Source organism: Anarhichas minor, unplaced genomic scaffold (genome assembly GCF_050575085.1).
Source record: "Anarhichas minor isolate MPS153535 unplaced genomic scaffold, ASM5057508v1 ptg000058l, whole genome shotgun sequence".
Classification (NCBI taxonomy): domain Eukaryota; kingdom Metazoa; phylum Chordata; class Actinopteri; order Perciformes; family Anarhichadidae; genus Anarhichas; species Anarhichas minor.
In genome coordinates this window covers 6,756,502-6,779,239 of record NW_027466504.1, presented here as the reverse complement: position 1 = coordinate 6,779,239, position 22,738 = coordinate 6,756,502, and the positions used below count along the sequence as shown (strand labels likewise).

At 47.4% G+C, this 22,738-nt stretch overlaps 1 protein-coding gene across 1 annotated transcript in view; it reads left to right on the top strand.

Moving 5' to 3' along the window:
- Positions 1–22,738, top strand: part of sorbs1 (sorbin and SH3 domain containing 1) — a 39,256-nt gene that overhangs the window by 11,160 nt on the left and 5,358 nt on the right. The window contains 21 exon segments of the mRNA XM_076077301.1: positions 210–326; positions 1,102–1,208; positions 1,355–1,484; positions 1,710–1,739; positions 2,779–2,921; positions 3,209–3,269; positions 3,421–3,495; positions 5,240–5,275; positions 5,422–5,524; positions 6,633–6,747; positions 8,669–8,752; positions 12,773–12,822; positions 14,789–14,967; positions 16,839–18,263; positions 19,435–19,499; positions 19,691–19,861; positions 20,373–20,419; positions 20,797–20,911; positions 21,006–21,131; positions 21,227–21,421; positions 21,628–22,149. Of these exon segments, the coding sequence (XP_075933416.1) occupies positions 210–326; positions 1,102–1,208; positions 1,355–1,484; positions 1,710–1,739; positions 2,779–2,921; positions 3,209–3,269; positions 3,421–3,495; positions 5,240–5,275; positions 5,422–5,524; positions 6,633–6,747; positions 8,669–8,752; positions 12,773–12,822; positions 14,789–14,967; positions 16,839–18,263; positions 19,435–19,499; positions 19,691–19,861; positions 20,373–20,419; positions 20,797–20,911; positions 21,006–21,131; positions 21,227–21,421; positions 21,628–22,149 (3,896 nt within the window).

The following is a 22,738-nucleotide window of genomic DNA, read 5'->3' as shown; positions in this document are numbered from 1 at the left end:
TTACGGGACAGTAGGATATTAATTTGATGGCCTGGTTTTGGTGTTGCAGTTCTATTTCGGTCATGTGGACCACGAGGTAGCAATAACTCTGATTCCCAGCGGCCCTGAAGCGGGAGTGCACTCTTGACGCTACCGAATACAGGACCGTTGTGCCTTGAACGATGAGGAGCTGTGGAAGATGATGCTCTTATTTTGAATGTTTTTTTCAGATTTGGACCCCAGCAGAGTGTGCAAGGGGAAAGGAGTGGTGACTCTGAGGGCCACCCTCATCCACATAGACGACGAGGGCCGCATCAGCACGGAGCCAAATGTCATCACAACGCCAAGTAAGTCAGAGCGAGTGCCACAGCTGCTTCATAACAACCTCTCTGCACCATGACAAAATATGTAGAGGCCAGTAATAGTCGCATGGCCGTGCGAAAACAGCACACGTCACTGTAGAATGTGGACAGACAATGTGAACGTTGGGGTGATTAAAAAAAAGGCACTTCATCATGTTCTTTAGTCGTAGAAATCACTCGCATGCCTTTCACAGTTCTGTTGTGAGGTCAGGATTATATAACGTGTCATGTTGTTGAAGCGAACTCTCGCCGAGCTGCGATATAAAGGTTCCGATTGCTCATATTTTCATGTGAGCGTTCAAAGAGCTTTATTGTTGCGGCCTGCCCACTGCACTCCGGAGCGGGCGCCTGGACTGTGGGCTTGTTTGTTGCGTAGAGCTCAGTGGAGCCGGACTGGAGGCTGGCCAAGGCTTTTGGGGGAGATGCTTTAATTGTTGTAGAGTCTGAACATAAAGGCCACTGGAACAAACAGCCTTTGCAGCTCGATGAAAGGCCGCTTTGTTCTGATGACAAAGTTCAGAGATTGTGGGAGAAGCTTTTTTCTTTTTTTCGTTTTTTTCTTTCCTGGACATATTAACCTCCCTGAAAACCTCCAAGGAAAGCATTCACGCCCTGCGTAACGAAACAGACATTTATTTGCTCAGGAACGAGCTGCTATGGTTCAAGTTCACTGAAATACGGTACTTTTTAGTGTCATCCTCTGTGTTTTTGTTCTCGCTGCGCTGGCTGCCAAACTGAGAGAGCTCTGGACTCTTTTCAGGTGGCTGGACAAGCCAGATTAATGGAGACAGCTCTAAAGCGGGATTGGCCGAGGGAGGCAGCAACATCACAGCTGATTTACCTCCTGTAAACAGCACGCAGTGCCAGGTACGTTTACCTCCTCTTCGTTTAACTCCTCCACGTTTGTGGTGTCACAATTATGAGATTTCAGTGGAATTCCCTGTTATATCTCATATATATATATATATATATATATATATATGTTATATATGTTTATTTTCTGTTACTTTCAGGCCAACTCAGCGGAGAGCCTGAAAGAGAATCAGGCTCCATCCTCCACCGACATCACGTCGACCTCCAGCTCTGTTTACCCCTGCACCAGCACAGTTAACCCCACCATCGTCCTGCTGCAACACAACAGAGGTGAGCCCACCAGTCGGAGAGTCGGAGAGGACGGGTATCACGAAGAGTTTACGAAAGCTTTTAAGTTTGCCGCGGACATGCTTTTACATGTCTGTGCGGCATCTTACATAAAGGCTAACCTCCATTAGCGCCGTCCTGCTCTGTGACACACGTAACCTGTGCTTTCTCACTTTTGCTGAGTCACATTCCACTGTGCTGTCCTTGTCTGTCTTTCTCTCACATCAGAGCAGCAAAAGCATCTTTCTCATTTCCAAGGTACGCACTGGGGTCGTGGTGATGTCGAGTGGATATTTGTGACGTATTCGTCATTTCTGAGCCGCCAGCCGTCCCAGATTTTTATTACAGAGCAATTTATTTATTTTTCCTCTACTGAAGCATCTGTCACCCTCCTACTGCCTCGACACAGCCGGCCGAATGCGTTCGCCACACGCCTTGTGAAGCTAATGAGTCATAGTTCATTCATCGATGTGTTGACAACATTGGAAATGTTTATTAGTTGAAGGAGAACGTACCAGACCACACAGAAACATCACGGCCACGAGATCTTTTCTTTATGTTCTTCTGCTATTCGCATTCTGTTTTTGCCGATTCCAGACCCGCGTCAAACCAGATTTAAGATGCTCCACTTTCTTCCACTGTCGTGACACCGGCCACATCTCATTCTCTGAGGGCCAGGTGTCACATGCTACATATGTGCTACAGAGTTTACCTCGGACTCAGCAGTTTGTATCATTGAATGCCTTTGCTGCCATGGAGTGAGCAAACAAGAGCGGAAAATTATAAAACAAAATAATTTCAATACTCCGTGTTGGGGGAAATGCACTTTGATGACACTTGGGAAGCATGAGTGCACTTATTTTGCACCAAAAATGCAATTTTAGAGACATTTGTAAGGTGTTTCATGCCACGGCAAGTGTTGCAACATTAATTTTGTGTTGATATTCGCACACTCTTCTTTATTTTGGTGGTAAAAAATGCATTATGTGAGGTAAAATGAAACTGTTTGTAAATTATAGGTATAAAATGCAAAATCTGATAAGAAGCACAGAAAATATTTTGTGCGCAGCACGAGGTATATGACATGTGGTGCCCGTAGACTCTCTACGTAGGTTGAAACGCATACTAAGCCAACACCCAGCATATTATTATGTTGCCTGTCCTTCACTGTCCATGATCACACATTATCTGTATATCTATTATTCAATGCAATGCTTACATTTATTGTTGTGCATTTATAAATGTGAGTTTTGTCTGGCTCACAGTGTTTTCTATGTGTGTTTTTTTAAATTAACAGACCCGACCCCAGAAAGGGACAAAGGCCCTGATCCTGGGAGGGACTCGGTCAGTCCGGTCCCTGATATGGACTGGAAGAGGCTGAGGCTGTCTCTGCACTCCCCGGTCCTCGGTCCTCTCAACCAGCCCATTGTCCCCATACGGGTGAGCAACTAAACCTCCTGTCAAATGAAGACACATCTACTCCCTGCGGATGTGTAATGGGCCTTTTGTTCATGTCATACACGGGTCTCTGATGCTACAGTATAATAGTTAGTATTTATAGAGAGCACATCGCTATACTTTGTTGTAACATAGCATTCAGCGTAACTCATGCTGGAAAACAATAGAATTTACAATGAGGAAACATTTTAAATTTGAAACACTTGAACCTGCTGCCGCTGGAAAATCACAATGTTGATATATTTGTCCGTCATGTATCTACATTTCAGAACACTGAAAAGTCCAAAGACTGGTACAAGACAATGTTCAAACAGATACACAGAATACCAGGTAAGAGGAAGATCATAACGTCTACGTTTTATTTGTGTGAACAGTTTCGCCCGTGGTGTTCCTCTGTTGGGGGCCACGCCCTGTGTGTGTTTTCTATGTGTGTTTGTATGTCATGTCACGCTGTGCTCTGTCTCTCCATCGCTGTGCTCAGAGCCTATTGAGGAAAACCCTTACCGCCCCACCTACATTTTCCCCGACAACTATGACAGTCAGATGAAATCAAAAGGTATCCGATGGCAGTGACTCCGCTCTCGTTGGCTTTACTGATCTGCAGCCAAACCTATTCCCTTTCAAATACTTTGGCTGTGTTTCACCCGTCCTACCGGCCCCTGTGGCTAGTAGTACAACACCGCACAATGTGAAGACGCCCAAAGTATTCGAAAGGCTTTTACCTAATATTTCCCGACGTCTGTTCTCGTACCATAGAGGCTCTGCGCTATCTCCTTAAGTTTTAGATACACTGCAGGTTTCGTGCAGATTTCCTGATCTAACTCCATTTTCAGGATCAGCAGGCTTTTTAAATTGAATAGGCCTTTTTTGTTTTTACAGAAGATATTTTGACAGGTCGCAGTAGGAAAAGCACAGGTGTACACAATAAAATAAATGATGGCTTGATTCCATTTCCCTGCTTCAGGGTCCTGGTATTATGCATGCTGTCACACTGTCATGACCTCCTGGGATACTTGAATAGAAGGCAGCCATCGTTAAAGTTATTAGTGCTTCTCCTACTGTGCCAAGTCAAAATGGCTGCTGTGAGAAAGGCCTGTGGTACACATACAGTTAAAGTAACTCTACATTACAAACTGGGGGCATGACATTTTAAAAGAGTTGCATTGTGGGAAATACCCAGTAGGGACAAATAGTCAGGATATTTCAGCCTCTGCTCCATAAATTTTGACAATTGTTTTTTAAATCTGTCTCTTGCGAGTCCCCCAATTTTATGGAAGCTCAATTCTAAATCGCTGGAGTCCCCCTTTATTGTTTTGCTTGACTGCTAATGGTAAAGTTGATGAAAATACTCTACCGTATAATTAATGTCACAAAAAAATGGGTTAAGCCTTTAACATCGTACACGATACATTGACATGTTGACAAGGATGATGCACGAAGCCTCGTAGTGCCGCTCTACTTTCTCTTAACAAGTTGTAACAATGACTCGTGCCTTTCTATTTTTGCTGTTAAACATCTAACATTCAAAGCTTCAAGCAGTTTTTATTTTTTCAACAATGTCATGATTCCTAAACATGCTCATATCATGTAGTGTACTGGCTTTGCCGCTAGATGCCGCTGCAGTCCTGCACTGAGGCTGTGGGCTGTGCTGCCCTGTGCACAGTCCCTCAGGCAGTATAAAACCTTCAGACTGTGTACCGCTCCTAACGAGCTTCACCAATCAATGTTTGGCAGAGGGTTCATCTTCCATTCACGCTCCTGGTTCTAGTTCTGGGTCTAGACAAGATTTGTATGAGGAGAAAAGAGCCTGAATGCTTAGATTTCTTCTTCAGTTGCTCTCAGTCCCAGCTTGACAGGATTTCCTCCTTTGGTGGTTGTGACTGATATGATTCTGTAAACGTTATCTTACACAAAATACATCACCTATACAGAGATAATTCAGATCGTGGCAGTCATGACTTTTATTTTTTGCTTTACAATGCATTATTTATTCAGAGCCTCGAAGCGCATCGATGTCTGCATCCCCTTTTTAGCTCCTAATGCTTCCTGTAAAGTGCTTTGATTTGACACTCTTTGATTGTGTTTGGTGAACCTGTAGTGCTCGGTCTAATGGAAGGTGTGAGGTGTTGTGTGTGTGAGGTGGGGGGGGCAGTAAAAGTGTGTTTTTAATGCCTTGTGAATAATTTAGTTTTGGGCTATACTCGTTACTTTTCAAGCACCAGAGCATAGATGGATACAAGTTGAAATAAATGACTTTTGGTTGTTTGGTTGTTGTTTTGGTTGTTGTGCGCCTCTTTCAGATGATTGTCCCACTCCCTTTGGTTACTTGGAAGATGGTGAGTTTGGGATTGATGTACAACACCAACATACAAGTATTTATGAAGAGCATGCAGCGCACATGAGTTACACTTCAGTTGATGCATTCATGCAGTTCAGCCTCACGCTGTTGATGTGTGTCGACATTGTTGTGCCTGTTTTTCAGTGAGAGCGGTCCCGCGCTCCAAAAGTGACGCCGAGGTGGATTCGAGAGGCCGCTCGATGCCGGTGCCAACGCGCTCCTCTTCCCTCAGACCCTCCGCCAAAAGGTAAGCGTCCTCCATCTGCTCCTCCGTATGGCGTTCGCTTTGATATGAAGTACAGAAGCACAGTGCTGCTCGTGTTTGTTAGCGAAGAAAGGAGACGTTTACAACTCGGAATACAAAGTAGGAAAAGTGATATAACTCAACATAAGTGGAGGAAACCTATTTGTTGTGAGTGTTCCTGTGATATCAAAGCATGGCTGTAGCGATAGCTCATAATGGTAGCTCGTGTGTTCTCACAGTGTGACGTTAAAGTCACTTCCAGTGTCGTTGTATTGGTCTTTATTTACATACAGCGCTAGTAAGCGTGACTAAACATGGCACAGCAGAGCAATGTCTTCTTTCTGACTTTGCAAGTCTGATGTTATTTTTTCCCCAGTGGCTTCCACTACTGTGTCCCCCAGTTTGTACTGGAGGTTTGATTAGTTCCACACACACACATGTCAGCAGTGACACAAAGACGACCTGCTCTCAGAGAAATGAGTGATAGAGTGCTGAAGGAGGACAGGTGATGGAGGATAAACTGTTGCCCACTAGAGCTGCAGATGACATGTTGAGGACTGACCTTCCTCTTTCCTCGGGGCTTATGTATGAAAGGGGGAAACGCAAAACATGTCTAGGTAAAAAAAAGAAATGCTGCTTGATTCAGAAAGAATTTCATTCAGAAAAACAGTAGAGAGAGTAGGTGTAGGATTGGGTAATTCTCATAAGAGTCTTATTTTGGTCCTTTCATCAGTAGTTATTTTGGCGTTGGCTGTCTATTACAGTAAGAAATTCTCCCGGGAAATGCTGCGCTCTGTTTTGTGTCACTGGGTCTAATCTTGTTTACCTTATCGAATTACCGATTTGGCTGAACCGTGAATTAGATTTTCTGCCATATGATCATCAACAGGAGGAGGGAGAGAGAGAGAGAGAGAGAGAGAGAGAGAGAGAGAGAGAGAGAGAGAGAGAGAGAGAGAGAGAGAGAGAGAGAAGGGTTAATGAGGGCGGACGTCACGTTCGGGAAAAAAACACATCTTAGCCTCTGCTGGTTGCCATGGAGACTACTTGATAAGGATTGGCTCTCTTCCATCCCCGCACCCCACCCCCTCCCTGACACCCGCCCTCTCCACAGGAACGAGTGGGAGCCCCCGGATAAAAAGGTAGACACCAGGAAGTACCGCGCCGAGCCCAAGAGCATCTTCGAGTACGAGCCGGGCAAATCGTCGGTGCTGAAGCTGGAGAGAACGGTATGCTAGCCGCCTGCCCGTCTGCCTCTCTCTCTCTCTCGCTCTCTCTCTCTCTCTCTCCTTCTTTTTGTATGCATGTCTGCGTAAGCTGTCCCCCACTCTCCACCTACCACGCACACCCCCACCCACCACCTCTGTATCTAAGCTCCCTGGGTGGCAGCCTCACTAACAGCTCGGACGGCGACGTATGTGTAGCCTGAATCGCCATGTGCGCCACATTCCTAAAGGGTGTCCTGTTGCGGTGACAGATGATCCTGCCGGGCAGCGGGGGAGTATCGCTTACAAGGAGAGCTATTGTCTCCCCGTCTTCAACTTAAGGTTATTGGGTCGAATCGGCTCGGCGTGAGAGGATGCCATCGCAGACACAAAACATGGATCCCGTGTGTGTAATGCCCTCTACCCCCGCTTCCGTCTCCAGCCTTAGCAGTTCGTGCTCAATCAAACGGAGCGGCATCATTCAGTGTCCTTGAGGGCTGTCTGTTGATGATGAGCTTTGTGCCATATGATAGGTAATTGGCAGCTGCTCCCGAGATCTACAGTGTAGTATTTACCAAAGGAGAACGCATACATATTGCATTTAGATTTCCTTTTATAATACAGGAGGACTTGGAGGTGATCAGTGTTGTGATGAAGTAGATTTATGTAATGATGTAATTACTGTTTGTCTGATGCCTTCGGTTACATCAAGCTAGTAGATATCGCTAGCCAAGATCTGGCCCCGAGCCCAGTGGCAACAAATACCCTCATTAGAGGGAGTTCGCCCCAGTTCATCCTGGTTCATTAACTGTGCAATAACGGACTTCAATCACAAGCTCCGCTATTACGGGTCAGTGTTGCTGTTACCTTAGCGGGTCACTTTCTACGTCAGGTCTGTTGTTTTTACTCTCTGGTGCTGAAAGATGTGTTGCTTTAGCCCTGATAGAAAATACATATTTTAAAGATTGTTATATTACATCTCCAAAGAATTGCATGTTTTGTTAGTCGTCGTCGGTATGTGTCGTCTGGTTCAATAGAATAAAATGAACGCAATGAATAGTCTACTTTGAATAACAGCACTTTTTGGGTCGAAGACTTGGTTCGTGTTTTTTCAAGTCTTTTTTTTAAAGCAATACCTAAATGCCCATATGTACATTGAAACTGTTTTTGGTTGCTGAAATCAGACCTCCTGTCCAAAACTGCCAGAGCCAATAGCAATGGAAGGAATGCCACATGGCATTCAAAAGTTTAACTGAGGCTTCAGCTGTCAAATCAAAGGACTATCTAAAAAAAGGGAAAGCCTTTTTTAGTACAAAATTCCCTCTTTGTATGTAATCGGACAGTGTTTCCTTGCTGAGCTGCGGTTGAGGCATAGTAACAGTTTGTATAGGAGAAACAAGTACAGCGACCCGTAGCTTTGTTAATGTGTGTAATGAGTATTGTGTTAAAGGAAACATTCGATATTTTGGGCAATATATGTTTATTGGCTTTCTTGTGAAGAGTTAGATGAGTAGATCGATACCACTAGTAAACATACGGCTGGAGCCAGCAGCTACTTTGCTTAGCTTAGCTTAGCTTAGCATAAAGACAGGAAACAGCTAGCCTGGTATCAGCACCTCTAAAGCTCAATCATCGTGTTACTGTTGGAGCCGCAGACCGTTTCCAGTCCTCATGCTAAGCTAAGCTAATTGGCTGCTAGCTGTAGCTTCATATTTATCGCACAGACTTAACAGTGGTGTCAATCTTCTCGAGTAAAGTATCAAAGTATCAGACTGTTCCTTTAAGATAGACTTGAATAAGTGTGAACCTATCCTTCAATGAGAACAGCTGCAGTGCTGCTGATAATTGATGGTGTTGGGCTCATTACCGTGGTGTGTGTATTCTGTGCTGTCTGAACTGTCTTCTCTTTGTCTTTCTCCTCCTCCTCTTGTTGCCATGCCCCTAGACTCAGGATGTAAACCCAGAAGATGTAGATTTAGAGAGTGAGCCTTGGTATAAATTCTTTTCAGAGATGGAGTTTGACAAAGCGGTAAGTGGTCGCTGTCTTTAAAGTGACAGTATTTCATTGCATGTGATAACATCCATGTTCAAATAATGCCTAAACAAGCTGTGTCTATGTGTCTATAAGGACTACTCCAGTTTCTGCTTCCACTTCCCATATTCTACCGAATAATGGAATTATTGATCGTGCACATAAAAGGTTATGTGACAGCATGTGTAAGGGGAAACCGTGTTTCCTCTTCAACTAAATTCACTACCACGTGTCCCATCAACCAACGTTTATACAACCCCGTTTTTAATCATAAACTCTTTGTTTTAGGATGTATATCAGCGATCCCGTCTGCAGCTAAACTTTTTTCAAAGCATTTGACATAGCTACTGTCATCCCTCGTCATCACCTCGTACAATGTAAAAGGATTTTCTCCCCCTTCGTGTCTAAAATAGTCAACTGAGAGCTATTTTTGCCCTCTTCAAACGTGTCTCTCGGCTATTTGTTTGCATCTGTGATGCTGAGTGAGCACAATCAGAAAACTGCTGTGGCCTTTACCCTGTGCAATTTAGATAGTTGGTATTTAATATTGTTTAGGGTTTGTTATACTCCAGTAGTAGCACAGGTGCCCGTGATAAAGTATCAATTAAATCATCACAGGGTAGTTTTGAGTCATCACCATCCTTTTTTCTTTACACGGGGTCTTGCGATCTCTTGCCAACCGTGGCAGTACCCCTGTTCTTCCATGTTGTTAACTCATCGCCCGTCGTTTGGTTAATTTTTGATATCCACTTTGCCAACCGGGTGAGGCCTGGCCTGGATGATTCATCCAGAAGTCACTCTTCACGTGGAGAGTCTGCGGTCCTCTCGAGCATTAGGCTCCGGGTTAATAAGAATTGCTGCCTGTCTGCTGTCTGGTATATTTACCAGAATACCCAAACGGACTCAGGCGTGTTGAAGCAGCATACGGTGCCACGACAAGTCCATGCCTCGGGCCTCAGTTGGCACCAGACAAGCGTGGCACCGTCCGCCTACAAACAGATGTTGGTTCCCCTCGCTCCCTGTCAGTCAGAGCCACACCGCCACACCCTGGATCATACAAGGTGGCACCGCTAGCTCCCACATGAGGTCATGTCCTAGCGTCTGCCAGACGCGGGGTCTCCAGCTCCAGGTTAGTGTATATGTGGAGGAGGTTTAGCGGTGGAGGTCTCATGGCAGCCTGGATGTTTGCCAGATGATCTGGGCTTGATGACTGGCTCCTGTTTAATGTCAAAGTCACTTCTAAAGCTGCACCTGGTATGCGTAGCATTTGACCTTAAGGCCCAGCCAGACACTCTGGCTCATTGGTGTTTGATTGACATATCAGCACTCACTCGGTATTACCGGGGGAGAGATATGGGTGGAAGTCTGCAAAAACCACAGTGCTCCGGGGTTAAATGAAGAGCTGTGGTCCAGTTTGGTCTTATTGATGACCTTCAAAGTGCTGCGGTGAACCACTTCTACTACTTAAGTGGTATTACTCGATAGTATTAAAAGTTCCTCTGATCTACATCTTTATAACAGTCTTCTTGTGGTTTCACACCGCTAATTAGCCAGTTGTCAGCTAAATACCTCTAAAGAGCAGGCTTAGTGTAAGTAACACATTAGATAATCCGAGCAGACGGCACTATTTCCTCCTCCTCTTTATCCCGTCCTGTCGAATCATCACTCCTCACTTAATAGCCACTGGGTAAGAGTGACGCCTGTGTATAATCACAGTAATGGTCCTCTTGATTAACATGAAGAAGGAAACAGTGACAGTTACGGTCCACACATAGCTCCGGTCAGGAAAGAGCCTTCAGGCCGCCTACGACCGACACAGTGACTCCATCTGTGGAGCATGTGCTGACGAGGGGGCTGCTGCCACACTGTCTCAGCGCTGAGTTACATAGCCCCCCCTCCCCTCCCCCCCTCCACCGCCACCTGACATATTCTAAAGGAGGCGACTCTGTAAGCCCGCCAGCTCATTGTGCTTTTATATTTAACCTCTGTTACACACTTGGCCTTTACCTTTAAGCGTTTAGTGGAGATGAGACGAGGGGCGCTCGTGGCTATAACAGGCCCTTCACACTGGGGGAGCTGTTTGTTTTCACGAGTACACATCAACACAAATAAGGTGCTGGAAAGAATGAGATTCATGTTACCATGACCTACTCATGATCGCTATTTTGAATATGAAAGTGGCTCTGAGTGGCCGGGGACACCTGTTAGGAAACATGCACAAAGGAATTCTGCAGAAACGGATTCATCGGCGCTCCACTGACTCACCGAGGCTTTCATTCATGTCCATGTACAGCTCCGGACATGTCACGCTCTCGCTGCTTTCATCCTCTGCGTCTTCATCTGATAAGTCGGGCCAGTTTTTAGCATCTTGTTTTTATACACTCTCTTCCTCTACCTTCTATTTGCCCCTTTTATTTCATTAGCTGGATGAAAAACGTCCCTTTGTAGTAATATGATCAGTGAAATCAGAGTAGGATTAGTTTCTAGCTGAACTGTTTTACCTTTTATGACAAAGAAAGGTTCACATGAAGTGACACTAATCAGGCATCTTGTAAATAACCAGATTAAGATGCCATTCCTTTACTCCAGATAAGCTTTCCATGCTTGTTCCCTGTTTACTTTCCACTGATGCCGTGTGTGTGTATTAGCCCAATTACCCAGGGGTGCAAGAGGACACTATCTTCTCCCCCTGATATCAGTTTTGGGGGGGGGGGGGGGGGGTATAAGATGTGGCGGAGCGAGGAAGAGCTGCAGATTATTCAATGACACTGGCGTGTTCCCCCGGGTCGACATGGAACATTTGGCTTTATAAATAAACCAGACTACAGACCTGCCAGCCTGATGTTCTGTTCTTACAAAGATAGGCATTTATTCTGAAAGGTTATAAATGATCATCCTGCCCTGGCAACTAAGTGGAAAGGCATGTTGTGGCAAATGTCGCCGCGGAGAATGCTCCTTGTCTGGTCATCGGCGCGTGGAAGCGGACACTTGGCCGCGCCGTGGGGAAGTGGACGTGGTATTAGCGGCAGGGCCGGTCTGGCTGGGATGGGGATTGCACAATCGTATTTGCAAACAACACTTGCGCTCTTATTCATAGTGCCCCGTGTCACATCCGTTATTTTTACCTGCTGTGACGTCTGAAAAGAGGGGAGCAACAGAAACAGTGGGCTAAAATTAGTTGGCTCTAAACCATTCAAAATGCTAGTGGGTGCCACCACACTGAATGACCGCCCCTGTGTTTTGGAGATAATATCTGCTTCTAAATACCCTCTACTTTTACTCTTGTAGTCCTTTAAACAGTATTCACTCACTGATTCCTCTCAGTTTATTTATTTCTGCCTTTCTGTTTGTGCTCTTTGTCTTTATAACTGTGTTATAATGATGTGTTTCTACAATGAATATGTTTGACTGTATTCTTTACTTTGTCTGTAAGCATTTGTGTCTCTTTTTGGCTCTTTAAGTGTGTGAGAGTGTGTGAGAGTGTGTGTGTGTGTGTGTGTGTGTGTGTGTGTGTGTGTGTGTGTGTGTGTGTGTGTGTGTGTGTGTGTGTGTGTGTAATCCGGCCTGCTTCCACCACCAGCTGGTTAATTGTCCCCCGGTCTGGTCCAGTGGTAATGAGAGTGACTCAATACCAGACAAAAGAAACGGCTTCGTTGGGAGACGGCAGCCCATTGGCTGAGCCCGTGACAGCCCCCTCCCCGCATGGGTGCCCCCCTGACCGATGCACGCCCACCCGCCCATTTCCCCCATCCCCTCTTCTCACTGCCGCTTGTTTTCTCCAACTTGCATGCAGGCCAAAACACACGCTTACTCCTCCATGCCGAGCCCAGTCCGGAGAAGCTAAGAACCCCGGCTGCTCGAGACAAAAAAAACCCAGAGCAGCAGAGTGAACGCCAGCGAGGAGAAGAAGAGAGAATCTGACCATAGCTAATGCCCCTGCCTCCCCTGCCTCTGTTCTAGCTGGAGGAGAACCTTCCAGTGGATCTATCAATGACTTCTTTGTTTGGTTTGTTGCAGAGTGCCCCCTCTTTCAGCCCCCTGGAAACAGCCTCCGACCTGCAGCAGTAGTAAGTCCATGTCCTCCTTCCCATTCCAATACTTGAGCTTTCAATCTTTGCTTTCCTCCCTTCCAGCGTGCCGATGATTATTTAAGGCACGTTTTGGGGATAAATGTCAGTGAGAGATTTTCTCCAACCCTGTAGAGCTGGCCCACCCTCAGCAGGGGGAACTCCTGCTTCCTGAGGAGATCCTGTTAATGAGGCAAAAAGCTCCCAGAACAGTGTGTCCTCTGTCCGTATTTCACGGTGTTTTGTTGGGAGGGTGGGAGTCATGGCTGCTATGTGGGGGATTTATTTAAAGACAGCAACCTGGATGTCACTGGGAGAGAGGGAACTCACCCAGCTGCTGCATAACTTAAAAACCGTTATCTTCTTCTGAATGGGCGTGTGCACAGAACTCAGAGCGGCAACTGCATTGTGAAAGAGGATGCTGGCCGTTACTAAAACAAAGCCTGCCGAGCCCTTGATCTTTTTTTGTTTTTGTCCGATGAGATTGACATCTTCTATTTTCGTTTGCGTAATAAAATGTAAGGAATTCGGGACTGAGCCACGGTGACTGTCTCGCGCTACGGTCCGGGGGGAAAATAAACTTCCTCCCTCCATTTCTGCCGAGCGCTTTCCATCTGCTACAATCATTATGTCACCGTGGCCAAGTACGTGAAGACAGATTCCCAATCCAACTTTTTAATCCAGTGGGTCGTTAGTATTGAAAGGAAGAGGCTCCCGGGGAAGGGGAGGTGGAAGTTCACTCACCCAAACTTTTCAAAGGAAACCTCAGGTCATAAAGTGACTTCCTTCAGAGGCACACATGTTTAGGGCAGGATGTTGTTTTTATTTGAAATCAGAGACATTCTGAAGAGCCTTCTTGTAAATACATCATTTGATTGTAAAATGCAAAAACATATGCGCCAGTGTGGCCGCATTAAATGACTGAATCTCTTCGTAAATGTGTGTGTTTTCAGGACTCTGTTAGACACACACACACACACTGTTTGCATGCATGATGGCTCTTATCAGTTAAAGTATTTGGAAAATGTATTTAAATTGTCCCAAATTGTTTGAATGTCCTCACCATAAGAGCTGCCACGGCCATGCAGTAGTACAGACTCAGTAATTGGCATTTAAATGAGCTCCTCGTCGTTCCAGGGAACTAGATGAACATTACAGGAACCTGCAGTAGGTTCAGTCAGCGGTTCTCTCGCAGGCTGATTACTGATTGTTGACTTAACCAGAACCATAACAGGAGATGGACTTAAATCTCACACGGCTCCTGTCCTGCAGACTTCCTGTGTAGCATTTATGTGAATTCTTGTAAGTAACCCAGAACCAACCTGATTTTTAATGGCTCTCTGCAGTCAGCAGTGCACACAGCTATGAAAGAGCTGTTTGTGTTGAGGTAGGGAACAAGGAGCGCAATGTAGCCTTACGTTTGTGTAGGCTTGGCAACACCGCAGATGTAAAACACATTTTGGAAAATAGTAATTCCTCTTTTTCCCAACACTAGTGTCAAGTTTTAATTTCGCGACACTTGGGTCTCTCTCTGCTTCATTAACATGTTTGTCCGCACAGATAGAGCCGCAGCGTGAGTAACACGTGAGCGCCATGTGAAGCAGAGTAAACCTGACAGCGGTACAGGTGCGCGGCAGCGGGCTGATGCACCATGTGGGAATGTTCAGAGAATATTTATAGAAATGTGTCCCGACGGCCTCTCTGGAATGCCAAGATATGTGCGGTAGCGAATGCCTCCAACTCAACGTCGCCCTCCAAATTTCTTCACTTTCTTTCTCAAGTTTGTTTCTTTCTCTGTCTCTGATTATTTTTTTCTCTCCCACCAGTCTGCGAAAGACAGGAATTACCTCAAGATACACTAAATGAGAACCATATGACAGCTCATTACCCAATTGGCGCTCCTCTGGTTATCATGAATCGGGGCTGTGTTTGATTAGCTGTCTGCGTTCCTCTTGTCGCTGTCTAGCTCCTCGAGCAAGTCTGGACACAGCGAGGTGGAGAAGGACGGGGGATCATCCACGGGTGAGCCCGGGGCTCCAGAATGCGACCGCCATGTTTACAAGAGCGTCCTGGAGGGCGGCGACATTCCCTTACAAGGTCTGCGGGCCCTAAACAAGCGGCAAGCCAGCGCCTCCTCATCTAAAGGTAGGATAGCAGCCGCGTTATGTATGCGGCCAGTAAAAACGGCACAGGTGTGTGTGGATGTTTATGAGTGTTGATGTGCGGCTAGACAGCACAGCGGGCCATTTAAGGCCCTTCCTGCTGGGTCAGAAGAACCAATGAGTTACAGACGTGATGTTAGACCGCTCAAAGTGTCAGGCGGGGATACATGTGTTTCCAGTTACCTTTCTGTTGGAAATCCAAACCGTTTGCTTTCGCCCAGACCTCACAGCATCGGCCAATCACCTCGCGGCTTTTCATTCCCCCGCCAAACTTTTGATTTATTATTGATGCCATGGATGTTTTCATCAAACGTGTACCGGCCATCTGCTTTGGAAAACTCATGGAGGGAGTGAGGTTGTCTCGCTAAGTCGATGGAAGCTAACCTTGGAGAGTTTAACACCCCCACCCCCCCACGCCTCCCCACCTCTTGCTCCAGTTGTGGGCCGCCAGTCGCTAGGCAGGCTTAGGGCAAGACTCCAGAGCGTTCCAGCGCCAGAGAGCGGATGGATGAGGAGCGGAGATAAACAGACAGGGGTGAGATCAACAGGAGGGACACAGAGGGGGGGGGGGGGGGGGGGGGTAGGCAACGCTGGGGCAGGAGAGGTGATGTAAGGAGGAGAAAGGGCAGGACAGTGTGACCCAATACATGTCGTTACTGTGCATTACATCTGGAAAGACTATTCCATCGATAGACAATGGAATAGAAAGTTTCCACTCAAAGTTTTGTATATTTCCACAATAATGACTAATGTGTTGAAGCTTGGAACTAAAATAAATCCAAAAAGTTTAACTGTGGAGCCCCTGCAGTAAATGCATTTGGCTCTCCAGTCAACTGACTAGCACGCTCCTTCATTAGCCTCCTGCCCGAAGAGATAAAGCACAGAGTGCCAGAAACCAAACACTTCATCATGTGTCTCTGTCTTGTGCTCATGAAAGACAAAAATATCTGTATAAATCTTTGTCTTCTGAAGAGCTGAGCCTCCTCGGGGGGCTTTTCAGCAACCGGGACTCTTCTCTCTCTCTCGCTAGAATATCTAGTTCACTTCCTCAGTGTGTTTTTTCTGCTAGATATGAATGTGACAGATGGGTCACTCGTGCTGCTGAAGTGTCTCGCAGCATGTGAATGTGTTGTGTCACTTCCCGGCTCCATCTGTGGCGTTATCGCCAGCAACGCTACAGCCGGGAACCGACGCGGGTATTCATCACAGCTCTCTGACAGCCATATTTTTACCGGGCAGGTTGACTCAGGATTTATTTATTATTTACAACCGTGTAGGGGAGCAGCGTATTAACAGGGGTGCCATTGGGAATTTATCACTGCAGCCCGCCTGTCTGATTGCTAAAAGTAGAAGAGAAGAGTATACAGTGTGTAGGAGGTTAAAGCGGAACAGGCAGCGGTCATGTGACAGAAAGACGTATGAAAACAAAAGACTTTTATTTTATTTAATTGTTTTATCTTTTTGTTTTTAAATGTACTGATACTGCAGTCAGTGTTAATAATTCCTACACGACCTCCAACATCACATAACATCTCATGGCATATTGCTGTCTTAATACTTTATGTTCCACTTGTTATGTTTCTGTTAACAAATAATATTGACAATTCAAGAATCTTTCAGACAGTAAATATCCCCTTGTTCCATTTTTACAAAGCATTATTCTTCATGCTGTTAGTATAGAAGTCATATTTTACTTGATGCACAACGCATCAAGTCTGCTTCCTCTTCTCATCCACTTCTAATGGAACTTGGTCTTTACTTTAGAAATGTGCCTGACTCTGTTTTAGTGTGTGTGAACTTGTGACCATTGTAATCTAATATGTTGTTTATTCTGTTGTCCTGCATGCTTGCCAGTGGATTATAAAGGTGGGAATGGCTATATAATTTCACCCTGCTCCTCTGTAAATAGTCGATCGGTTCTTGCCAGTAATGCAATAGGTAACCAGTGTAAGAATATGAAGCCTCTGTCTGCTGCCAAAGCCTGCATACCCCAAATCCTGCCCTCTAAATTCAAGCCCAAGCTGCTGCCGCCCAGTGGTGACAGTCAGGAAAGCAGGACTAAAGCTGTCAGGCACCCGAAGGCCCACAGCTGTGAGGATCTGTACAAGGGGCCGTGTGACACAGACTTTGCTGGAGCGGAGGAAAGGCAGCGTGGGCAACATTCGGACTCCAAGTCCAGCTGCGGCACCGAGTGTGAGGACGGACTCTGGAATGTTTCCCCCGCAATTAGGAGGAGCGCATCCGAGTTCTCCGGCCTGTACAGGACCATGCATCAAATCCAGCGGCCCAGCTCGGCCGGCTGCAGCCCCCACAGCAGCGTCCGCAGCCTGGCCTCCCTCTTTGAGAAGTCAAAGGCCGACGGGGGCGGGAGGTCAGAGGCGGACGACGGGGGCGACATTCCACGGGATGCTGTGTCGTCACGGGTCAGCGAGTTTGAAACGATCATCCAGCGGTCCGGCTCAACGCCCAGCCGCTCCTCCTCCCTGCCCACCCTGCACTCCAGCCACAGCCCCGCCCACGTCTACATGGCGTCCGCAGTGTCAGCGGAGTCCCTTTTGGTAGCTGACGCCACCCAGATGGACGCCTGCTCCGCAGCGGAGGCCGAGGGCGGGAGCTGTGGGGAGGAGGCCCTGTCACCAGGTGGTGTGATCGTGGAGGAGGACGGACACGCCGTCAGGACTGATTCCCCCTCCAACACCGAGGCCGAGGTCGAGCTGATCTTCAGTAAAAGTTCCCCAGAACTGAACCACCGAAATGTGGGCGGGTCAAAAAGTCCCCCTGCCCCGCTGACGGCGTCGCCGCTGCAACACAACCACCTCCACCACCACCACCTCCTGCACCACCTGAACCACCAACTCCTCCTCAAACCCAGCAAATGCAAAGGCTCCTGCCCGGCCTCTTACACCCGCTTCACCACCATCCTCAGGCACGAGAGGCAGCAGGCCTCCACCCAGCAGGAGAGGCCGCCGCCTCTGGAGAAGAAGACCGCACTGCCCGGGAACCTCTTCCTCATGGGCCCGGCTCCCTTCAGGCTACGGAAGAACCTGCAGTCCCACCAGAGTCGGAGGAGCCTGCTGGCCACCAAGGTGATGGCGGGCACCCAGAGGCCCAGCGCTTTGTCTCCCGAGCCCAGGCCTCTGATCCCGAGGCGCCTTTCCTCCCTGGAGGTCCTGGAGAGGCTGAGTAACGGAGAGGAAAGCAACACTGACCACCTGAGTAACGGGCAGGGCTTGGACGCCAACGGGAACCTACTGCAGCCGCTGGCAGCTCACCGCAGAGGTGGCTATCTCCATACCTTCACCACTGTCACCCTCCTCTCACCCCCCCCCCCCCCCCCTTCCTCTGTGGTCACCCATTTATCTCGACTCTCTCTTCACCTTGTGTCCCTTTCTCTCCACAAAGCGACGCCGCCGCCCTCCCATCTCTAGTCTGTGTGGTGTGCTTACAAAGTGACAGAGAAGCCTCCATCTCATTGTGTCAGTGTGCTGTTTTGGTGCTCTCCCATTTCACTGTGAATCAGTGCGATCCCGCAATCACTGTAGGAGGTTCAGGCAGCTTTTGGTAACGTATATATATCTCTCCTGGTGACATCAGATTTGAGTTGTATGCAAGAGTGCTAGAGCCTGCGTAAGCATTACATCCATACAGACTGAATTCTGTGTTTTATTACACTGCTATGGCGTAGGATAACTGTATATGACACATTTTATGATCCACAATGAGACGTCAAATCCTGTCCTTGCATAGCAAAGAAAAGAAAGCCTTATCTAAAACTACAATCCCAGCATCCCTCTGTAATGGTTAAGCAGGATATATCGATATAACATTGCATACGCTCTCTCAGACTGATGTCTCACCATGTCTGTATCTGGTTTGTTTTTGTTTTGTTTTGGGATAATTTACATCTGCCATCTTTCATTCTCTCACCATGAAAGGTTTGTTTTAGCCAGACAGGAAGTAAATAACAGAGTGAAACATCTATGGTGGGGAACAAATTAAGTCATGAAGACATCTAGCTAATATAGTGAAAGGTGAACCTTCTGTAGAATAGTGGATGTCGATTGGTCGATCATGATGTCATGTTTATTCTTTTGGCCAAGATACAGTAGGTTCCATATTTCCTTTCCTGCATTTGTTTTTGTTTTTTCCATGAGCACACATCGGATCATTCTGTGTTCATTCCTATGTGCATGCAGGAATACATTTGGTTCTTTGGATGTGTGTGTGTGTGCTTTTTGTTTTTAGTGTTACAGAGATTATGGTGTTCATCCAAAGCATGCGTAGTTGTATTTATTCTATGTTTCTATGATTCTATTCTTTGGAATTGAGGAGTTGACTGCAATATCATCATCGTCTATTTGAAAAGTGTTTGTTATCTCAGTTGGATGTGCCTTGAGGGTTGACGGTAGAAAGGCTTCACGGCGTAATCTCCATGCTGCTTCTGTTTCAGACTCGTCCCCAGTCCTCGGGGAGAGCCAGGATGAAGTGTTGCGAAGGCGTCACGGGGACAAAGAGGTGAACTTCCTTTCAGATTTAAGCCAAACTTTCATAGATTGCACTCTGCACAGAAAGAACTTTAGTCCAGAGAGCTGGGTTATGAATGAGGAAATCATATATTATACATAACCGCTGTGTCACATGAATAAGAGAGTGGAGGAGACCCATATCTGGAGGGGGACAAACAGTTCAGTCTGGTTTCCTGGCAGAAAATCTTGGAGGAGCAGCGGCGGCTGAAGCGGGAACAGGAAGAGGCCGACACGGCGTCCAGGCGACACACGGGCATCGTCCCGACGCACCACCAGTTCATCACCAACGAGCGCTTCGGAGACCTGCTCAACATCACAGATAACACGGAGAAGAGGAAATCAGGCATAGAGGTACTACGTCTTATCCTTCTGTAAGCAGGAAGCCGGACGGCAGATGCTTTGTCAGTTTGTGTGTGTGAGCCAGGACACGCAAGGCTTTCTCCTCTGGGTCGAAGGTTCAGAGGGGGGAGAGCAAGTGCTGTTTACCGGCTATATATCTACACGTAATGTGGTATTAGTTGCACCCCTGTGGTGACTGTAAACACCCCCCCCCCCCCCCCCCCCCCCAGGGGTGACCCAGTCAGTCACAATCACCTCAATCCTGTCGTTGCCAGAATATTCATGTTCACACGGGGCACTGAAAGGGCAACAGATTTACAGCTCACAACAGATTCCAGAAACTCTTTTCTTAATACACGTACAATGACGAAGCCCAGAGGGTACAGTAACCAGAAAGTGTCAAAAGAGGTCAGTCCATAATGGGTATTTAATCCTTTGGATAACTTTCATTCACTGAGGGATCTGTTAACACTTGAGTCATGAAATCAGAGTGAAACGGGTTTCCTTCTTTGTTTCTGCACAGAGAACTCCAGCCATGGCTCGCTTCGACTTCAGAGCAGAAACTCTAAAGTGAGTATCTGTTACGGGTCTAACAGGCAGTTGATGCAGGGACGTTGGGTTTTAAGACGCTGGTAAATTGTGTCCACCTTTTTGAAGATTTACATACGATCCGACCTTATCAGCATTTCTTTTGTCTCATAGGTGGGGTAAGCAAATTCTGACAAAATGCCGAATCACACAATCGCAGGAAGTTGCTGTTTAGACGAGTAGAATCCTAATAATAGAATTAGAAGTGTCCTTTTACTTGAATGTGAATAAACCCCACCCATCTGGTGTCAAACACGGGACTGCATGAGATCACTCTTCCTTCATTCTCGTGCTGTAAAATAGTTTTTTTTGCTTCTTTCATTTCATGTGAGTAACTTATGTGTTTGGGACATTTCTAGGGAGTTGCCGTTTCAGAAGGGAGACATTGTCTACATTATTCGACAGGTGGATCAAAACTGGTATGAAGGGGAACATCACGGAAGAGTTGGCATTTTCCCTCAAAGTTACGTCGAGGTACGTGAGTTCTCCGTCTAGTGTTCTGCTGCACAGTGTGATTCAACTTGTATTTTCTCACTCAATCTGTTTTGTTACTCGTTGCCTCCTTCAGCTCCTTCCCCCGACAGAGAAAGCCCAGCCAAAGAAAAGTGCCCCGGTGCAGGTGCTGGAATACGGAGAGGCCGTCGCCCGCTTCAACTTCAACGGGGACACGGTGGTGGAAATGTCCTTCAGAAAGGTGTGCAGTGGGAGTTAGTCATTTCATTTCGGAGCACTTTGAAACGAGTTTAATAAAGGATTTTCTAACACGTAGAGATGCTTTTGTCTCTGCAGGGAGAGAGGATCACGCTTATTCGTAGAGTCGATGAAAACTGGTACGAGGGCAAAATCTCGGGCACCAACCGCCAAGGCATCTTCCCCGTCACCTACGTGGAGGTGAACAGACGACCCCGCATCAAAAACGGGGTGGAGTATCTCGACCCCCCCGTCAGCCAGTCGCCACAGCGCAGCACCAACGCATCTCCTCAGGTAGGGAGGCTGCATTTGGATGTGGTGAAGAGGTTTTCTTACTGCGTCTCTGAATCCATACGTTTTCATCAATGTACATGTTGACTTCACTTCTGATTTTATTCTTTTTTTTTGCCCAGTGAACTTGTCTCATCTTTCCTTTCCTTTTCCTTCCCTCATCCCCTCGTCGCTCCCATCTCCTCCCACCTTCCTGTTGCTCTTAAAAGCTGTATCGTAACCGTCTGACCACCTCCCCGCTGCCCCTCCCTCGCTCCCCCCGCCGCTCCGTGTCCCCCGAGGTCCACGCCATCTCCTCTGAGTGGATCTCCCTGACCGTGGGAGGAGGAAGCCCCCCCACCGCGCCCACCCCTCCCCTGCCGCCGCTGCCCTCCGTGTCCTACCGCTGCGGCGAGTACCTGCCCCCGCCCTACTCCGCCAGCCCCGTGCCCCCCATCACCGGCAGCCCGTACTGCGTCTCCCCCATGGCCTCCCCGTCCGCCTCGCCTCTCCCCCCGCCTTACCCGCCCAGGCCCAACTCAACGACCCCCTTCCTCACGTTCACCCCGCCTCAGGGGGGGGATTTCCTGCTCTCCCTTCACTCCCCGCGTCTGTCCCGCAGCGTGAGCCCCTGTGGGGGGCCGGTGCTGGAGGGCTGGGTGAGGGGGGAGAAGGAGTCGACAGAGGGGGAAGGCGCAGACGGGGACGGGGGCCACGCAGCCCAGAGCGGCAGGCGACACAGCCCTGCAGAGGTATCTTCTGCATGGTGTGCGGTGTTGCATCCCAGGCTCACTCAGAAACACGGGCTTTTGGCCACCGTTCGATTCCCTAAGATAGAAGTGTGATGAAGTGCTGACACTGACGTTTGTGAGTGGAGGAAGGGACACTAACTTGTAGATCTGAGCTGAAGTTGGCCACATGGATGACTCTGCTGGTTTAGTGGAGGCAGATTAGGTTCAAAGTGGTCACACCACTTAAAGCTGCAAGTCTGCATGTTGTTGTGTGTGCGCTACTAACACGCAAGTGATTTACAGTGTTTTACAGTGTTCTTCCGTGTCTTTCAGTGTTCATGCGGTGCGCTGCAGGTTTCCTAGCATTAAGAGGAGCTATTGTGTTGCATTTTCAGGATCGATTTGGGAGCTCAGATTTCTTCCTCTTCGTAAAATTCAGCATGTTGTTGTTGTTCCATGTGGAGGTGTGATAACATGGACGCCGTTGGAGTTTGGAAGTTTATTTAGGACAGTGACATATTTATTAGTGCGTATTTATAGGTTTCACACGTTGGCTTGCGTTTCAAAAGCTGCTGCGAGGTTGAAATTTCCACCGACAGGGAGATGCAAC